General features: G+C 39.5%; 2 protein-coding genes across 2 annotated transcripts in view; one reads left to right on the top strand and one right to left on the bottom strand.

Moving 5' to 3' along the window:
- FANCC (FA complementation group C) overlaps positions 1 to 4,127 on the top strand; it is a 72,663-nt gene extending 68,536 nt beyond the window's left edge. The window contains exons 13-14 of the mRNA XM_082496945.1: positions 1,843 to 2,043; positions 3,896 to 4,127. Coding sequence (XP_082353071.1) covers positions 1,843 to 2,043; positions 3,896 to 4,039 — 345 coding nt within the window. The 3' untranslated portion in view covers positions 4,040 to 4,127. The remainder of the gene's footprint in view (positions 1 to 1,842; positions 2,044 to 3,895) is intronic.
- A 9,956-nt stretch (positions 4,128 to 14,083) lies between these two features.
- AOPEP (aminopeptidase O (putative)) overlaps positions 14,084 to 17,225 on the bottom strand; it is a 212,764-nt gene continuing 209,622 nt past the window's right edge. Inside the window, 1 exon segment of the mRNA XM_082497138.1 lies at positions 14,084 to 15,531. The gene's annotated coding sequence lies outside the window, so the exon portion shown is untranslated.

Consider the following 17,225-nt stretch of genomic DNA (forward strand, 5'->3'; position numbering starts at 1 on the left):
ATGAAACTGAAGAACTATAGGTGCAGATGTATGTATGGAACATTGTCCTAACTCCAACACCACAGAATGAAACCACATTGTCCCACATAAAAAATTATCTCCCTGTGTGTCCCCTATTGTATCAGTTTGTTATTCTGTCATAATGTGTGATAAACTAGAGTGAGAAAAACGCTTTTCCACTGACAGCCCACGCAGTTACTCATCTATTCCCAGAGGTCTAATATTTCAGGTCATTATGATTCTTTTCTTTAGTTACTTCAAGTAAGACTTTGTGTTTTTTTTTTCCCACAGGTCAGGCTACTTCAGAAGCATTCCCACAGTTCATGCAAAGCTTCTGCCTTTAGTTAGATATTTGCTTTTTCTTTTAATTTGTCCTTTGGCAGGTTAGCTCTCAGCTCCTTCAAAGGGAATAGTTTCTTCCTCAACTCCTGCGCTTTTCACCAGTTGAGGATTAAGATGGGATGGAAACTTCTGGCAGATACCAAGCTGGAGGACTTTTCATTCAGCATATTTTTGTGTGGAAAGGCGTGCACTCATGACTTAAGATTTTGTCTTTCTTCTTTCTGCTACTTATTTTAGGTAGCAGCTTATATATCAGCAAGAATAGCATACATAGGGTTAAAATGATTTAAAGAAGAAAAAGGCTACTTTTGCTGTTCTATAGACTTCACTCATATGTGCAGGACTGAATATTCTGCTCCTCAATATTTATTCATTTGCTGGAGTCCTTTCATACCTTTAGACTCTGAAACATAGGAAGAACAAAACTTGGAGGTTGGTCATAGTAACTCTGGCACTCAGAATGAGTCTCCTAGGGTACATGACCTCATGGAGCAGAGCCTTCTACTATCAATCTCCAGTCTGTGGCACATGGGCTGGGGGCACACCAAGAATAGGAGGCACAAAGGGATAAAGAATCTTTAAGAGTTCCAGTTACCTTCCTTTAGGTTCTGGTATCATTTGTTGCCTGACATGTAATTGTGGACATAATTCAAGAAGAGCAGCTTTTTCAGACTATTTTATGTGGGATTGTTAATAGGGCAGGGATGAGAAAAGTAAGGTCTGGTAATTGACTGAAACAAATTGTCCTAATGAACGTGGTTGGGAAATGGGTGTCCTTTTCCTTTGGGTCTGCAGTGGTATATTTTTCCATTGTTCCTGCACTTACTCATTTGGGTTTTTTTCTACCAGTTTGTTTGGTTTATTTTTAATATAGTGAACAGGGTAATTGTTAGGATTTTTTGCAATAGTTGCTTATAGTTCTTTTTCCATTGTGTAGGTGCCAAAATCTTCTGTTTTCTACTCCCAGTAAAAATTAGTTTTTATTGGCTAACTCAAAAGGTAAAACCATAAGTGGCAAACAACACAGGAAGAAGGAAAAAACTGCATTCTTACCAGAACATTTTATCAGCCGAGGTCAGGTTGCATGGGGATTTAATTGATTTGTAGCAGCAATGCTGAAATGAGCCCTTGAGGAGCCTCTGTTCTTTTTCCCACAATGCAAAAATCTGACCATGTTCTGCTGAGGGACTTTCTCCATTTCCTTTTATTATTAAAAAAGGTCAAATCCTGGCTTGATGCCTTGCCTGCTTAGTTTGCAAGACCAAAGAAAGTTAAAAAATCCATTCTGTCCACCTCTGTGTGTGTGAATCGGTATCAAAGAAATGTGTACAGCCCTTCCTTCCCTGTTCTCCCTGCTGCTTAAATTCAAACTCTTTTCATGTTTAGTAGTTTCTGCCAAGGATTCAGTTTCCTGTTAGTGAATAAATCCAAAGGAAAAATGCCATAGGTATGACCTTTACTATTATCTGATCCTCTGACCTTTTAAATTGTTTTCTACAGATAGAAGCTCAAGCAGTCTATAATCATCTAATGATGTTCTTCAGCTGTACAGTCCTTTCTGTCAAAGATCTGGAGGCTGCTGTACACAGCATAATGGATACAGGGAAATGTTGTAACCAGCATCTCATAACACATCTTCTTACCAACTTTTTGCTCTTTTCTTCTGGTGGACATATGATTGGCCAGGAATTTATTTACTATGTAAGTGTTTCTTCCTTTTTTTTTTTTTTATCAGTTTTTAAGTAAAATATATATTTTTTTACTGTTTTGGATTTAAGTTCCTACCTCTTAATAAAGAAAATACATAACGGAGAATAGAAGATGATCGTGACTAAGGCAACTGTACCTAACCTGCTACATATCTGTTTCAGCTACAGTCAAAATATTTTCCTTCTTGGCACTTCTTGATGACAATATCTCACTGAAAAGGTTGCTGTCCTGACTATACAGCTGCAGAAATAGTTGGAGTAGCAGCTTGCAGTTACAGGATACCTACAGTTCATTTACACCTGGCATAGATAGCATGCGCAAACATTTCGTTTTTCCCAGTTACAAATCACTCCCTTAATTATCCAGCTGCTGCAGAGATGATGGAACTGTCTTCTCTCTGTTTGCCACTATGTAAAATAGCTAGTTACTAAGTGTTAGCATTGATGAGGCAGAAGTCTGGTGCTTTAGCAAAGCCAGAGAGGAAAAAGAATGAAGACTCAAGAGTGTGACTTAGCGTGTGAAAAATGAAGAGGAGTAAAATGTTGGAAGCGTGGCACAATATCTTGCTATTGTTGATGAGAGCCTCCAGGTATGTTGGTGCAAACAGTATAATGTGTTTGTGTCTCTCAAGATAAATAGTACTATCACAGTATGAGATTAGGAATTTATTCCTCTCTGACTGGAAAACCATACTCTTTTAAGAAGTACAAGCCTCCTGTGCTGGCAGGTCTAGGGCTTGTGTGCAGTCTTAGCACTTCAAAAGTTTTTCCTTTTAGCAGCAGTGCATAGAGTATACAGAGTTTGATTTCATGACACAGGGAAGTGAAAACCTATTTTGGTGGTTATTCTTTCTGGATGACTAAACAGACATAACATTTTTCTGTTTAAGAAGGGCTAAGATATTTCTAGCATCCAAGGTGTCAGTTCACAAATGATCAATTTCTTCTTAGCATAAGAATGTATAATAAAATTAGGGGGGTTGTATGTATCTTTACAGTCTACTGTTTTCATCGTTTCTCTTTTGAGGAGTGTGGCTGTTGAGCAGTGATGCTGTAATATAACAGTCTGCTGCTTAAAACCTCTTCAGGAAGACCAAAGGGAATTTCTTGTTTCTTTATAGAAAGCAACATAACTAACTTCCAAAACTCTGAGCATTTCCCAGTGCAGGGTGGTCATGACCTATTGAAGGCCAGAGTATGTAGGTATGATTAATTTTGCTTGCGTCTGTGTAATCATTAATGTGTAGCTAGGCTCTCCGCGTGATTTAAAACGGCCTGAAGACAATATAGGAAAGGCAGAATGGTGTGAAACCAAACTGGTATGCATGGCAGTGGATTTGGTTAGCATAGTAAACTTTGGGATTAACATAGCAGATAACATGGAGTAAAGCCCTTCCTGATCTGCAAAAATTGCAACTTAGGGTCCTTTCCTAGTACTTTGTCATCTTTTGGGACATGGATTTATTTTTACTTTTGAAAGCTTTACAGAATTGAATTGTGTCCCCAAACCCACCCAAAACCTTCATGTGCTTTTAGTTGTTTTCTAAGGAGATGACTTCTAAATGGTTATGCTGTCTGTCCATTTGTGTTTCCTTTTAAAACTTTTTGACATCTTGATTTGTTTCACTTAAATTTGAGAGAACAGTAGAAATCTCAAAGTTGCTCAGTTCCACCAAGATGTATGAGAAGAGACGCCTTGGGCAGAAGTTGCTTTTGAACTCAGATCATCTCCTGTGTTCAGTGGTGAGGGACAAATCAGCGGTTTTGTTGCAAATATTAATGGAGAATTCTTAGTACTTAACAACATAATTGCATTATTTCCCTTCTTCTCTGTTTCCCTTCAGATTACTGAGGCAACTGATACAAGCAAAGAAGTTTGTAGCCTTCTTATGCGTACTGCATACAGAATTAACCACAGTGGAGAAGAAAACCAAAGGACTGTGAAGCTGCTGAATGAACTTCTTCAAAAACTGACAGTGAAAGTTTAGATTTTTAATGTCATGTATTCATCAAGGCAACAAATCAGATCTTTATCCAGGTGTCAGACTCTAATTAGCATCTTGCACTGCAGGTTACCAAGGGTAGAAAAATATTGCCTTAAGGATATGCCGCAATTTTGTATTCCCTCATATATATTGGAAAACAATCCTATGTTTGGAAATGTTAACCTTTAAGAACATAACATTAAATATTGAAGGTGGTTGAAAATTTTGTTCTGAGCACCTTCTTTAACAAGAGGCCTACATCATTTAAAGCAGTTCACTCATCTCCTTGTTGTTTATCTGGCTGAGGGTCAGTTTTTCTCCCAAATTACACATGGCTTTATTAGCAAATTGTACCCAGTTGCTTGGCTGGTAAGTCGTTCCTAAAATGTTTTGTTCTATAATTCTGCTTTTATGAAACTAACGATGATCTCAAGTAAGAGTTAGTGATTCATGGTGAGTGCACTCCATGTTCTCAGGAAATCAACGTTTCCTGAACTGCTTGGTTCTTTTTGAAAATGTTTCCGAAGTAAAACTCCTCTCAGATTTGCTAAATGTCTTTTTTTCAGTACTGCAGCTTCCACAGAACAGTGTTCTCTGCAAAGTACTATCCCTATAGTTGGTCTCTGTCAACAGATACTACAGGTAGAATGTTGCTTGCAGTACAGCCTATTTTCAGTGTGCCATGACTGATGCTATTATTTACTCGTTTAAGAAATCTTTTCTTTATTCAGACAAAACAGGGCAAGCACAACATAGGTGTAAGGAAACTTTCCAGTTTGAGGGCCAAATGTCCTAAAAAGAGACCATGGTTGCAACTTATCTCTTTCCTTTTTGTGTCCAGAAGTAGTTAGCTTGCTTCTTCATTTAGGTTGTTGGTCTCATGCAAAGAGCGTGGACAGTGAGCAATGCCTTACTGGTTTATCGTTAGGAGAGTATTTGTCCCAAGAGGTTTTGTGAACCTGTTTCTAGCTTAACTAGAAAAATAAGCATGGAGAATAGCAATGTCAGAGCATCTTAACTCTTTTCGGTAATTTGTTCTCATATATTGCGTAGCTTTAATGTCAACACTTGCGCTATATTCAAAGATGCGACTTGGAATAGTATTCTTGCATATAAAATCAGAAGCATGTATCTTAAATTAACAAGCTTTCTGAATGTAGCAGTTGTTTTTGATCAAGGGAAAATAAAAACGAGGTACTTAGTGTCCTTTGGTTGTGAGAAGTGGAAGGATATTTTCTGTAATGCTGTTGACTGATTTCTTACAGTTTTGTTCCCAGTGAGTCATACCAGACCAAATTACAGAAGCCATTTTGTTAATGTTTGTAATACTTGATTCCAGCATATGAAGAAAGAGTAAATACATAATGTGTGTCTGTGAAGAAAGGAGATTCCCTCTCTTTTGGATTAAAAATACTTCTGAATGAAAAATCCTAAAAAGAGATGTTGTAATTTTTCAGTTGTTGGCAGCCATGCAGATCTAAAAAAAGCAAAATCAAGCAACCTGTTTTTCTATTCCCTGAATATCATACCTGAAAAGCATGGGATTAAACTAAATTATTTGGTTTTGTTCATCAGAAACTCTGAGGTATTTGTCTAGTGGGAACATGTGCGGAGTGCTCTACCTAGAATGATAAATAATCTAAAGTGTGTCTCCAAAGAATTGCTTTGGTTTTGTTTTTTTGCTTTAATTTCTAATCTGGTTGTTGGATGTGAGATTCTTTGGTTGTCCTTAAATTCTCTCCATATTACAACTGCATAAAAGTATTTAAAAGAAATATTGGCAAAGAGTTGTAATGTATAATTCTTGCAGATTTGTTAGGTCAATGATGTATGTGTATTACAGTTGTTGGAGATGAATTTGTAACTGTCCTTTCACCGTGCAGTCTTTTTTTTTTTTTTCTACTAACAAAGTGCATGAAAATTCTTCTAACTTTCTTTAACAAAATGAATATACTGTTAAAGTATATTGTAAGTAAAGTGGTAAGTAAATTCAAGCAGGAAGGATATGTGCAGTAAAGGCAGAAAGAAAATAATTAGTTGTGAATTGGTACATTCTTGTTTTCTTGTGTTTGGCTTCATAAGAAATAGTACATGATTTAAATATTACAAGGAGGGTTTCAGGAGGCTTTAAGGAAGAAACATAATTGATGCTATCTGTAACTTTAAAAAGATACATCTCTACTGGCATTCTTTTTGCTTTATTTAGCATAGTAGTTATAAGTCTCTGGTATTCCTTTTTCCTTGTTCTTTCACAGTGCTTGAATTATGATCTAACTTTGATACAAACCATGATTTTGTGGCATGTTGAAGCTACTTTTCTTAGTTTGCCAGTGGAAGGCAACAGTATGATTTGGTAGGTCTGAGTAATGGAAGATTTCTCATATGGTGGCTCCTGCATTATCCATTTAACATGCGTTTTCTCCTCTGTAATCACTGCTTTCTGGAAAAGTTTTTTGGAACCTTCAGGGCTGTATTTTTATGCAGAACCAGCCAATCAGTCTTTCAAGTAGCTTGTTCCTGTCCCTCCAATTTCTATGTCAGCACACACCCTAATTCTGGATATTATACTGAATATAGAAAGCTTGTCAAATTTTTTCTGCTTCAAGGAGTTGTTTTCAATACAAACAGTAAATTTGACTTGTTTGTTGATAATGCTTCTTTCCAATCTAAGACTGCTAATTTACAGCGTTTGAATTTTGCAAGTTTTCTAGCGTGGAGCTGGGTGATTTCTGTGGATTTTCTTCAGAAAAACAGCCACTTCTATGGTTTTCATTCAACCAAGATCTTAGTACAGTCATATACAAAGCAAAATACATTTTATTTTGTGAGGTATGGTAAGAACAGGTATGTTACCAGGTATTGCAATTTACCTGACCAGTAGTAACATGTTAATCTGTTACTTCTGGGATTTGTAATCAGGTTTCCATCGTAAGTGTAAAGAGGTGTTAATAGAAAGTCATACTGAAGATGCAACTGAGTTAAAATTAGTTTTGGTAAGTTACAATTCATGCCGTGGTGGTATATGTTTGGCTTGGTTTTGGTTTGGGGGAGATACAATAAAAAAATATTCTGAAGCATTATACAAGTGTAGGATGAAACATCTAGCAAAAATGACTTGCTATTATTAAACCAAAGACTACTAAACCATGTTTACTCCATTTCTTTGCTGTATTATCCAATGATAGAGTAAGATTCTCATGTTCTATGTGAGTGAATAATATCACAGTAATTAAAATGCAGTTTTTCTTCTGATATAAGAAGGCTGTAGGAAGGTGAGAAATTCTGACACTGAAGCACAGCTTTCCACTAGACCCACTTGGGTCTAGTGGAAAATTCTAAACCTGGAACGTTATGGGAGGAGTCATCCACTAAAGCACCGAGCGTGTTTTTGAATTCATGCTTTTATACTTTCCAGATAGTCTGCAATGGCTTTGTCACGCAGTCAGCATGTTTTGCTGGGCAAGACCAGAAGTTAAGCCACTCAGCTGAATTAGCTGGTGCCTCTAGCACTTAATTCATAGCAGTGTTCACATGTGGGCCCGTTTAAGTCCACCTACCTCTCTGGCAAGTTTATCTTACTTGTGATACAATTTTTCCTTAAATGCTTGCCTGGATTGAAAAGATACGCTCATGGTAGCTTTCGCTCATTTGTTGCCTTAGCAGAGAGTAGCTTATTCTGGGAATTTGCTGTTAGGTGGTCTGTTCACTAGTGAATGCCAAAAAGGAGTTTCCCTTGCTTGCATTGGCCATCTTCCTTTAACCAGCTGTCTGGCTGATGGGGAGGAATAAACCTCATGAGCCCCTTCTGATGGCTTAAGTGTACTCATAGTGACTGGGTCCTTTTAGGGGCCAGGAGCCAGATAGGGATAGACTTTGGATTGTCATCAGCCCCTGAAACAAAAATTTGAAATGTCAGCCGGCTGTAGCTGAGTTGTAGCAAGGCATGGATTGTATATTCTTGCATGTGTGTGAAGGGAGGGAGGGTGAGAAGGAAGAGAAAACCCATCATGTTGAAACTAGATTGCAGAAATTTAGCTGTGATGTTTATATTCGATTTAATTGTAGTACTGATAGGATTAGGAAATAGCAATTCCATATAAGACAGTAAACCTGAACAACAAGTAGCAGACAAAAAATCCAGCAATACTATGTCTTTAATAGGTCTGTACATTTAACTAGCTTCCCATCTCTTAATGAATCTTGCTACTTTAAAAGCATGTTTCATAACTCTTCTGTATTATGGCAGGTGATATGTTCATTTCATAAAAAAAGCGACCCCTCAGGAACAATGACCCTCTCTTTTCTATTGTTTTGAATAAAAATATCTGTTAGGCCCATGAACTTTGGCAGATGCATATTGTCATCTTGAAAAGAACATATTTTTACATATTCTTGACCATAATGAACAGTTCCACTTAGTTATCCACATTCTGAATTACATTGTCCTTGAGATTTCCCATGCGTATGTGCCGAATCAGCTGGTATATACAGTTTATTCACTCCTTGCTGTTTTGATTTTATTTCTTAGCTTGTGGGTTTATTTTGAGGCTCCCAAAACAGGTGCATGCAATATGTCGTTTGCATGCTGCTGTTAGAAGTTCCCTTAATATTTCATGTATGAGGCAGCAGCTTTTCTTTGTTTTGACTAATGATGCTGTAACTTCTACTAAGTATAAGTTGTCTAAAGATAGGACTTCCATTATTTTTTTTTCAAAACTAACTTGTAATGGTAGCTGAAGATACAAATTTCCCATCTTTATTATCATTCCCTGCAGAGACTACCAGTAAGGGTTTAAAAGTGCTCTCAAACTCATGATTGTGCTGCACTTCCATATTACCTTGAGATGTCTGTGAATAGGGAGGGAAGACCCAGTATCAAATTCCACTGAAGAGGAGAGAGGCCTTGAAGTTTACTGCAGAATTAATTCTTAAGATAGAAATGACTGATACGTGTGTCTGCAAATTCAGGCGTTACCCGTGAATTTCCACTAGGCAGGATCATGACCATCTTTCCTGGAGACATGAAAAAAATACAAATGTCTCCGTGGACCATGTCTAAATTTCTCCTTCAAATGCATTGCAAAACCCACTATTACGTTTCAACTTTCCTTTCTTGTAGGTTTGCTTCTTTGCCAAAACAGTTCATCAGTGCTGAGCAATACACTGTACAGCATGCTTTTAGGGCCAGCCTGAATTGCTATCCTTGCTTGCTCTGGCCTGCTTGACCTTGGCCACGAGGGGTTGCTGAGCAAACGTCAAGCCTAAACCTTGCAATTAAGCTATAACATACATTTTGGAAAGATAATTCTGTCGGGATTTGAAGGTTTCAGATGAGAGCTGTTGGGCCATTTTTCATCACAGCTTTTCTGATCTCGATTTCTTTTCAACGGTTCTGCTTCCACTTGCTGTATCGGCAGGGAGAGATGCTGTTACTCTTTAGGCAGAAGCATTGCCTTCGCTTTCTCTTCCCCCTCTCTCCCTTCCTGCCCGGGGTGCAAGATGAATGCAGGTATGATCCATAATGGGTTTCTAGGGGAAAAAAAAAAAAGAAGCAAATCGAGCAACCAAAACCAACTGTTTTTTGCTAGGCTAAGTTAGGTAACGGTGCAAAGTCATCCAGTGTACCTGCCAGGGAAGGGGAAGAGATGTGCCAGCCCCTGTATGTCCCTATGTGTGTGACACCCGCTCTGCTCCCAGGCAACGCCATCGCCCCACTGCTGAGACACCGCTCCCAGCAAGACCAGAGGAAAAGCAGTCAGAGAAATGGCATTTTTCAGAGACGACTGAAGTGAGCTACATTAACCAAAGGTTACAATGATGTCCGGCTGCTGCTCAGAGCCCTGTGAGAGGACAGCAGAGCTGTTGTCGTCTCTACAACAGGGGGGCGATAAGCAAAACCAGGCTTTTGCGTGGTCTTACTGTGGGTGTTACTGCTGTTGGGGTACTGTGCGATGCGCAGCTGAAAGCTAACTTCTGTTTTCTGATGCATAAATTAATCATGAAAAAGCAAATCTTGACACATCTGCAATTTCTGCATGCCTTTCAATAACAATTACAACAAATGCCTGTTCTTTTGGAAGCAGCAGGAATGAGGCCCTTAATTTTGTGCAGAAAATACGTACTCAGTTTTACTCCCAGTAAATGCACAAATGCAGTTAATCTCCCAAGCACTGTGCAGATGTCTCAATGTCTTTCTGCACTGGCATATTTCACTGGCACAAAATGTCAGCCTGCCAGCAAGGTACGTTTTTAAAATAATTTTTCCAACATGTTGTGCCCACAGAAACAAGGGAACACATCCATGTTAGTGAATACATTCACTTCAGTATTTGTATGTGCCTACACTTGAGTATACTTGTGGTGAAATTCTAGATGAGTCAGGCTCCTCTTTTTGGTTGCTTGCTTGTCCTTTCTTGTAATTAATTCTTTTTTTTTTTTTTTTTTTTTGGACTACTAGTCTGGGCATCAAAGATTGGGCCAAGAACAGAGATGCACATAAGCGTCTGTTAAAATCTTTGCCTGTTATAGAGCACATCAAACTTGCGAGAAACACGCTCACTGTTGAATTTTAGTCTGGGGCAAATTCAGTGGAGCAAAGAATATTTATTACAGTGCTGGAAGTTACATATGGGATTTCTCCTCCTGTGGCTCATTTTTTCCTTCATAAACACTTGTTTTCATTTTGTATTCCTTATACTTATTCATGTTTCTTCTTGGAACATAATTTGCATAATCCATGAGTTTTCGGAACACAGCCCACCCTCAATTACATAATCAACGAGTTCTTGGAATGCAACCCACCACCGAGCACGCCCCCTCCCTTCTAGCGGCGCAGGCGCTATGCTTCCTCAGGGGTCTTCCTGGTAGGAGGGAGGCACAAAGTCTTTATCACCATGTCCTTCTTGTGGCTTCTTCATTCTTCACACTCCTGTGGTTATCTTAGCTAACTACACCGCTCTTTGTTCTGCAAGTTTCGGTACTTCTAACTGTTGCTTTCGTCTGATATCCTATCTAACACTATCCCTTTTCCAAAGGCATAGCAAGCACACACCCATCTCAGCTGAAGCCATAGCGAGCACACGTTCATTTTAGCTGAAGCAAAATTTTTGCCAAATTACTTATTACAAAACTGATTCATGAATACTGGGAATTGTAGCACAAAGGTAGATAATTCATAATTTTAAAAGACCATGAAATATATTAATTTACTTTTAGATACTAAGAATTAAAGTCTTGGAGTAAGGTTTGCAATGAATTGGAGTAACGTTTTGTGCTCAGTATGTGGGTTTATATCAAATGGTAATCTTACTGTAGAATACATTACTATATTAAGAGAGTGCTTTGCTCAGAGGAAAATACCATTGTTACAGACATAAAATTTGAACATGCTTAGATAATTCATACACAACTACTCCTGACACTTAAATCAAGCATATGGAAGGGCAGAAGGAATGGAAATCCCTCCCTCCTGAGGCCCAAAAGCCGAGACCGCAGTGCCGTGCAGCAGGACAACCCGTAACACGCGACGCACTGCCATCGTGCATCAGCCTCGCAGCACCTGCAGGACCCACCACCGCCCACCACCACCTGCCTGCGCTACGGGGGCCTGGGAGTGACCCGGTCCTGAAAGGTGTGGGTTTTCCAGATGTTTCCAGACCGGTTTCTGCTCGGAAAGAATCAACCCAAAACTAGTAAAGCCTCTGGCGCGTAATGGCACACAGTAATGCAGCTGCTTGCTCGTTCTTACAAAGGTGATGTGGTTCCCCCCCGCACGCTTGTGTATGCAGAGGAGCCTACGCCTGCAAACTCTTGTTAACAAAACAGCTAAGATTTTGTAATAGGAATACCAGTTTTTAAGACTGTCATCAGCTGTGGAGATAAACGGGCTGGCCGCAGTACTCTGCGTGATACATTATCACGGCCTAGCTCTATAGAACTTTGTTTGTTTGTTTGTTTGAATACCTTTTTCGTAGTGTGTTTTATGTGTCAGGAATCCATATAGGCTCCTTGCGCTTTGAGTCCTACTTGTTTCCCCAAGCTGCCCACTTGCTCAGGCCGCATTCCTGGCTAGGCCTGTTGTTTCCAGGCTAGACCTCTTCCCTTCCCTCTTACGTACGCGGAATGGGCAAGAGGGTACAGCTAATTCCCTCCTAAAGGAGCAAGCACAGCGCCAGCAGCAGCTGCAAACACCTCCCAGCAAAGCTGAGGGCAGAAAACAAAGCAGAGGAACTGCTGTCAGCAAAATGGTATGTTTAACTCTGTGTGTGTAGCAGAAAGCGTATGACCAGGAATGCATCTCTCATTTGGGAGGAAAAAAAAAAAAAAAAACAAAAAAAAAACCCCACCAAACAAACAGCCCCTTCTATTCAGAAGGGGGTGATTATGAAACAGAAGCAGAAAGCAAGCAAAGCAGGGCAAAGACACACACCTAGGTGAATGCCTGTGCTTGTCATAGCTGCGTACATTGATACGTAGATGTATGTTAGCATAGAAGTCTTAGTTTTCACCTCCAAACAGAGAGATTTTAACGTTGTGGCATTTCTGCCACTTTCCCCAAATGCCTGACTATACTTATGAACAAAGAAGTTAACAAATGGGCAGTTTCACTGAATTTTAGTGTGTTGACAGTCGAGTCTGGATAGAGGTATCAGATGATAGAACATCACTTACTGTAATGATTTTAGTGACAATAAGTTTGTGGACATGGATTTTTTTTGTTGTTGTTTGCTTTTATTTACTATAATTAGAATCTACAACTTCCTCCTCTCAGGAAATTAATATAGAAACACCCACCTTGGGAGAATCTGGAGTAAAATGAACAGTGCTAAACACTAGGTTTTTTCGGTTTAGTGCTGTTTATTTTTTTCCTCTCAATAGGGCCTATTAAAAACTTAAATGACACTTTGTATGGTTCAATCTCAGAGCTTTTAACGTGATTCAGAAGGATTTTAAACTAATGATAATGCTTATATCATGTTAATGAAGCTACTGCATAACACATACAGGAGTCTCCTCTCACTTCTGATGAGTTATGGTGACAGCAACTATTTGAAACCACCTTTAGCTTCCTTCTTAATCTGGAGCCTCACTCTATTTAGCAATGCTTGGGTTAGCAACAAAAGGCCATACAAGCCCAGATACAGGGCCATGGCTGCCATCTCTGCCATTTTTTTAGGTTGTTTGGTGTTAGTGCTTTATTTTCTGTTCATTTTCTCAGTTGCTACAATGCATGATGGATGAACAGAGTTGTGAGAGAAATCAATGATGTTCAAGTTCATGCTCACGTTAATACTGCTGAGAGACACTGGAACAGCTGTAGCAAGCAAAATAAACTACTGCTGTGCTCAATATTAAAAAAAAAAAAAAGGTAAGAAAAGTAAATTGTGTTGAAAGAACAAAAATTTGGTGATATTTACAAATGTGTGGAATGTCTTACCTGCCATGTAGTATTAACAGCACCGGCTACGAACAGGCTTACAACATACCTGATTTCTGTGTTTCTTGTGCAAAGAGCCTTATCCAGCTCTGGGTTCTTTCCCTTCCACAATGGAAAAGGCAAAAAGCAAGCTGGTTTCCGTTGCTGGCCTTTGCAGAAAAGCCTGTGAAATGAAGCGTAACTCTTTTATGAACAGGATCCCTCAATAGCTACATCTGTGAGTGTAACTACATTAGGAGCCATTGCAGTATCTCACCGTGTTCTTGGACAATTCCCTAATTTTTGCTGCATTTGAAAGAAGTTGCTGAGTGTGCCATAATTCAGGTACTGACACCGTGTGTGCCTGGAAAGGGGGAGGTCAGAAAATGTAGTGAGGTAAAGAGGAACTGTACTCTTTGGACTGAAGTCACTGTTGAGGCAGGCTGTTACTTTAGATTCTGGGCCCAAGAACTTTAAAAAAAAAACAAACCAACCCACATTTAATTTTTCATGTTAATATGCATTAAGTCTTTCAGCTGCTTCCCTCCTACAGCAAAAGCAGAAATGGGGTAATTCTTTGTCCTAAGTTTGTAAATTAATATTGAACTACTGTGCAATGGAAAGACTACACAGACTTGAAAAACAATATTTATTTTTACAACAGCATTTGATGTAAAACAATAGCGTACAAAGTAAATATGTTCACAGATTTTTGTGTTTTAAATTCTTACTCTCTGAAAGGAACAATTAAGATGTCTTCTGATCAGTGGAGCAGTACGTTCCTAGGAAAGAAGAGCTACACTTGATGTATCACTGTGCAAAAGGAGCAGCACAGGCTATGGAAGACATTTTCAGAAAATGGAACATCTGACATTTCTGGTAAAAGTTAACCTAAATAAGACAGAGAGAGAATGCTGATCTTCGTCTTTCCTTCAGTCCTGTGCCAACACCAGGATTACAGCTGATCACTTTTCACAGATTATTTCAGCTTCCAGTTAACCTTCCCAGCCCCACCCCAGCTCCCACTAATTTTATATTGGCTTTTTATTTTGGCATAGAAGTTACAAACAAAATTTTAAGTACAGAATACAGTTTCATGGAATTTCAGAGATTACTAATGTTGGCCAAATTAGCGGAGTGCATAAAATCGTTCAGATCAAGAGTCCTTGGCATCTGCAAACTGGAACGGTTGTATCACTGAAGAGCAAGGATAACCCCCAATTTCCTTGTATTAAAGGACTACCTAAAGCTGCAGCACTGTGTGTGTGTGTGTCGTTTGTTTTGTGCGCCTGCATTCTTGGTTACAGTGAGCCTCTGGAAGACATAAATATTGAGAGGTAAATGTTTCTGTCAGCTGATTGTTTTAGCAGTCACATAATCCTTCCTTTGATGTCTTGGGTCAGTGAAATCCTAGTACCATCGGGGTATATATTAAAAGAGTTTCTCTGTGATCTTTCCTGCAATGGAAACAGCAGTAAAAGTTATTATTCTGTCACGATAAAGGCCTATCTCTGCATTCTTGATTGCCCCAGCTTTCCAAACGGAGTTATTTTTTAGGTTACCAGTAGAGCGTAACGGTGTTCACAGAGTTTACAATGATCTCTTTAGATTCTAGAGCTACCACAAGAGGTCTGGGGGAAACAGGGGAGATCCACAGTGCAAGCACATTCTCTTGGTTATTAGCAGGTTACACTGAAAATAACGCCGGAGGTCATTTACCAGAGCAATACTGTGTGATGTGCTACGTGTCCACATACCTTCTCGTCTTAAGCCAACAGTTCTCTAAACAGTACTGAGGCAGCTTTTCCACCTTAGACTGTTTAGTGTTTAACATCAGGACATCGTAATGTATAATTATTCCGTTTTTGAGAGAAAACAGTAACAACATTTCTCAGAGGCTATTAGAAAAGGTACATCTTTTTTTTTGCTCTAGGGCTCGACTCCTGTTCCTGCTGAACTGAGCCAGTGTGTAAAATCAGAACTGATATCAGCTCAGTAGGCACCGGAGGACGGGTCCATCAACAGCCTGGAACAACAGCAGCAGCCGTAAGTGGCAGCTCCAGTCGGAAACAACCATTTCCTGCAAACGACACACAGTGCTAAGCTACAACTGCAGAGACAGCATCCGTTAAAGAGAAGACTACAAAACACAGCTTTATAGACAATTCTGGTTTTAAAGTCACAAACATGTATTTCCTCTGACCTTTAGAAAAGCGTGGTAACCAAATTACTGTAGGTGATGCCTTACTTTTGCAGGCAGGTCGAGAACTTAAGGAGCACTGTTTATTCTCAACTAAAACCAAGAGTCTTTGGTCCTCCCCAAGTCACCTCTGCCTCTTATCCTCAATACACTGCGTCTCGCACACACGCATTCCTTGTAAGTCTGCCCATTCAGCAGCAAGGCATCAGCCAGCAAACGCTCTCCACCCTGCGCAGGCTGACATTAAGCAAAGTCTCCTCTCCCCTTCTCCTCAGGTGCAGAACTTAGCCACTGTGAACAAAGAGGGAAACAATCACTGTTCACCAATCAGCTAAGCTCTGCACCTCGACAGAGAGGTCTCCGTCTCGGTATAGCTAATTATCGGATGAGGTTCTTCTGCGATGCATCTGCTGCTTTCCTCTTTTTTTTTTTTTTAATTGTTTTTTTTTTTGTTTGTTTGTTTAATGGATGGAGAGGATTCCACGCTGTGCACAGACCGGATAGTTATGGTGAGTTTCACACTAGCAGCTGTGGTCATGGCTGTGTGGTAATCCCTGGCAATGTGATTTTAATCTTAAATCACAAATCATCATGCCAGGAACCCAAACAGCCACAACATTAAAAGAAAGCTGTGCAGCCACACAGAGTGTTGTTCTCATAACAGTATCTTTAGATCTTATGTCACAGCTCACTATACACTTCTAGTCTGTCTGAGAAGTCAAACGGGCAATTCTGGACTATTGCTAACACATACATACCATGTAGTTTTCCTGTGCTAGGTACTTACCACCAGAAGCTTGTAGAAATTTTGATTCTTATTTTATTATTGAAGGAACTATAGGAAGACAGTTCAAAGTACAGTAGTACCAGAACAAACTCCATCTCCATAGGACAAGAGGAAATGCCCTCAAGTTGCGCCAGGGGAGGTTAAGGATGGATATTAGGAAAAAGTTCTTCACAGAGAGGGTTGTTAGGCATTGTACCAGGCTGCCCAGGGAAGTAGTGGAGTCGCCATCCCTGGAGGTATTTAAAAGATGGGTAGACGTGGTGCTGAGGGACATGGTTTAGTGGTGGTTTTTGGCAGTGTTAGGGTGATGGTTGGACTTGATTTTAAAGGTCCCTTCCAACCTAGATGATTCTATGATTCCATGTTTCTGGCGTTCATACACTTGAAGGCATCTATCTACCAGAGTAAAAATTGTTGAACATAACTCAAATTCGTGTGGGTCCTTGGAAACTGGGAGCACACAAGCAAGTCTCTTAGCCCTACCTGTTTTAGAGGGCAAAGTTCCTACCCCATAACTGATATCCTGGCATTTTACAGTTTAACCCACTTTTTCCAAAAAAGTTTTCTTGGCAGGCACAGTTCTTGCCTATACAGAAGAACAACGTGGCTGTTCATAAACAACCATTCTTTCATGGTATCTACTTGCTTATTGCATATAAATAAACACCTCAAATTCAAGTGGAGCTCTCTATCGAGTACTGCTATATGCATAGGCTTGAACAGGAGAAAATAAGATTTCTGCTCATTACCAATTAGAAAATGATGATTTTGTGAAATGAGACACCTG

Source organism: Vanellus vanellus, assembly GCF_965231255.1.
Source record: "Vanellus vanellus genome assembly, chromosome: Z".
NCBI classification, from domain to species: Eukaryota; Metazoa; Chordata; class Aves; order Charadriiformes; family Charadriidae; genus Vanellus; species Vanellus vanellus.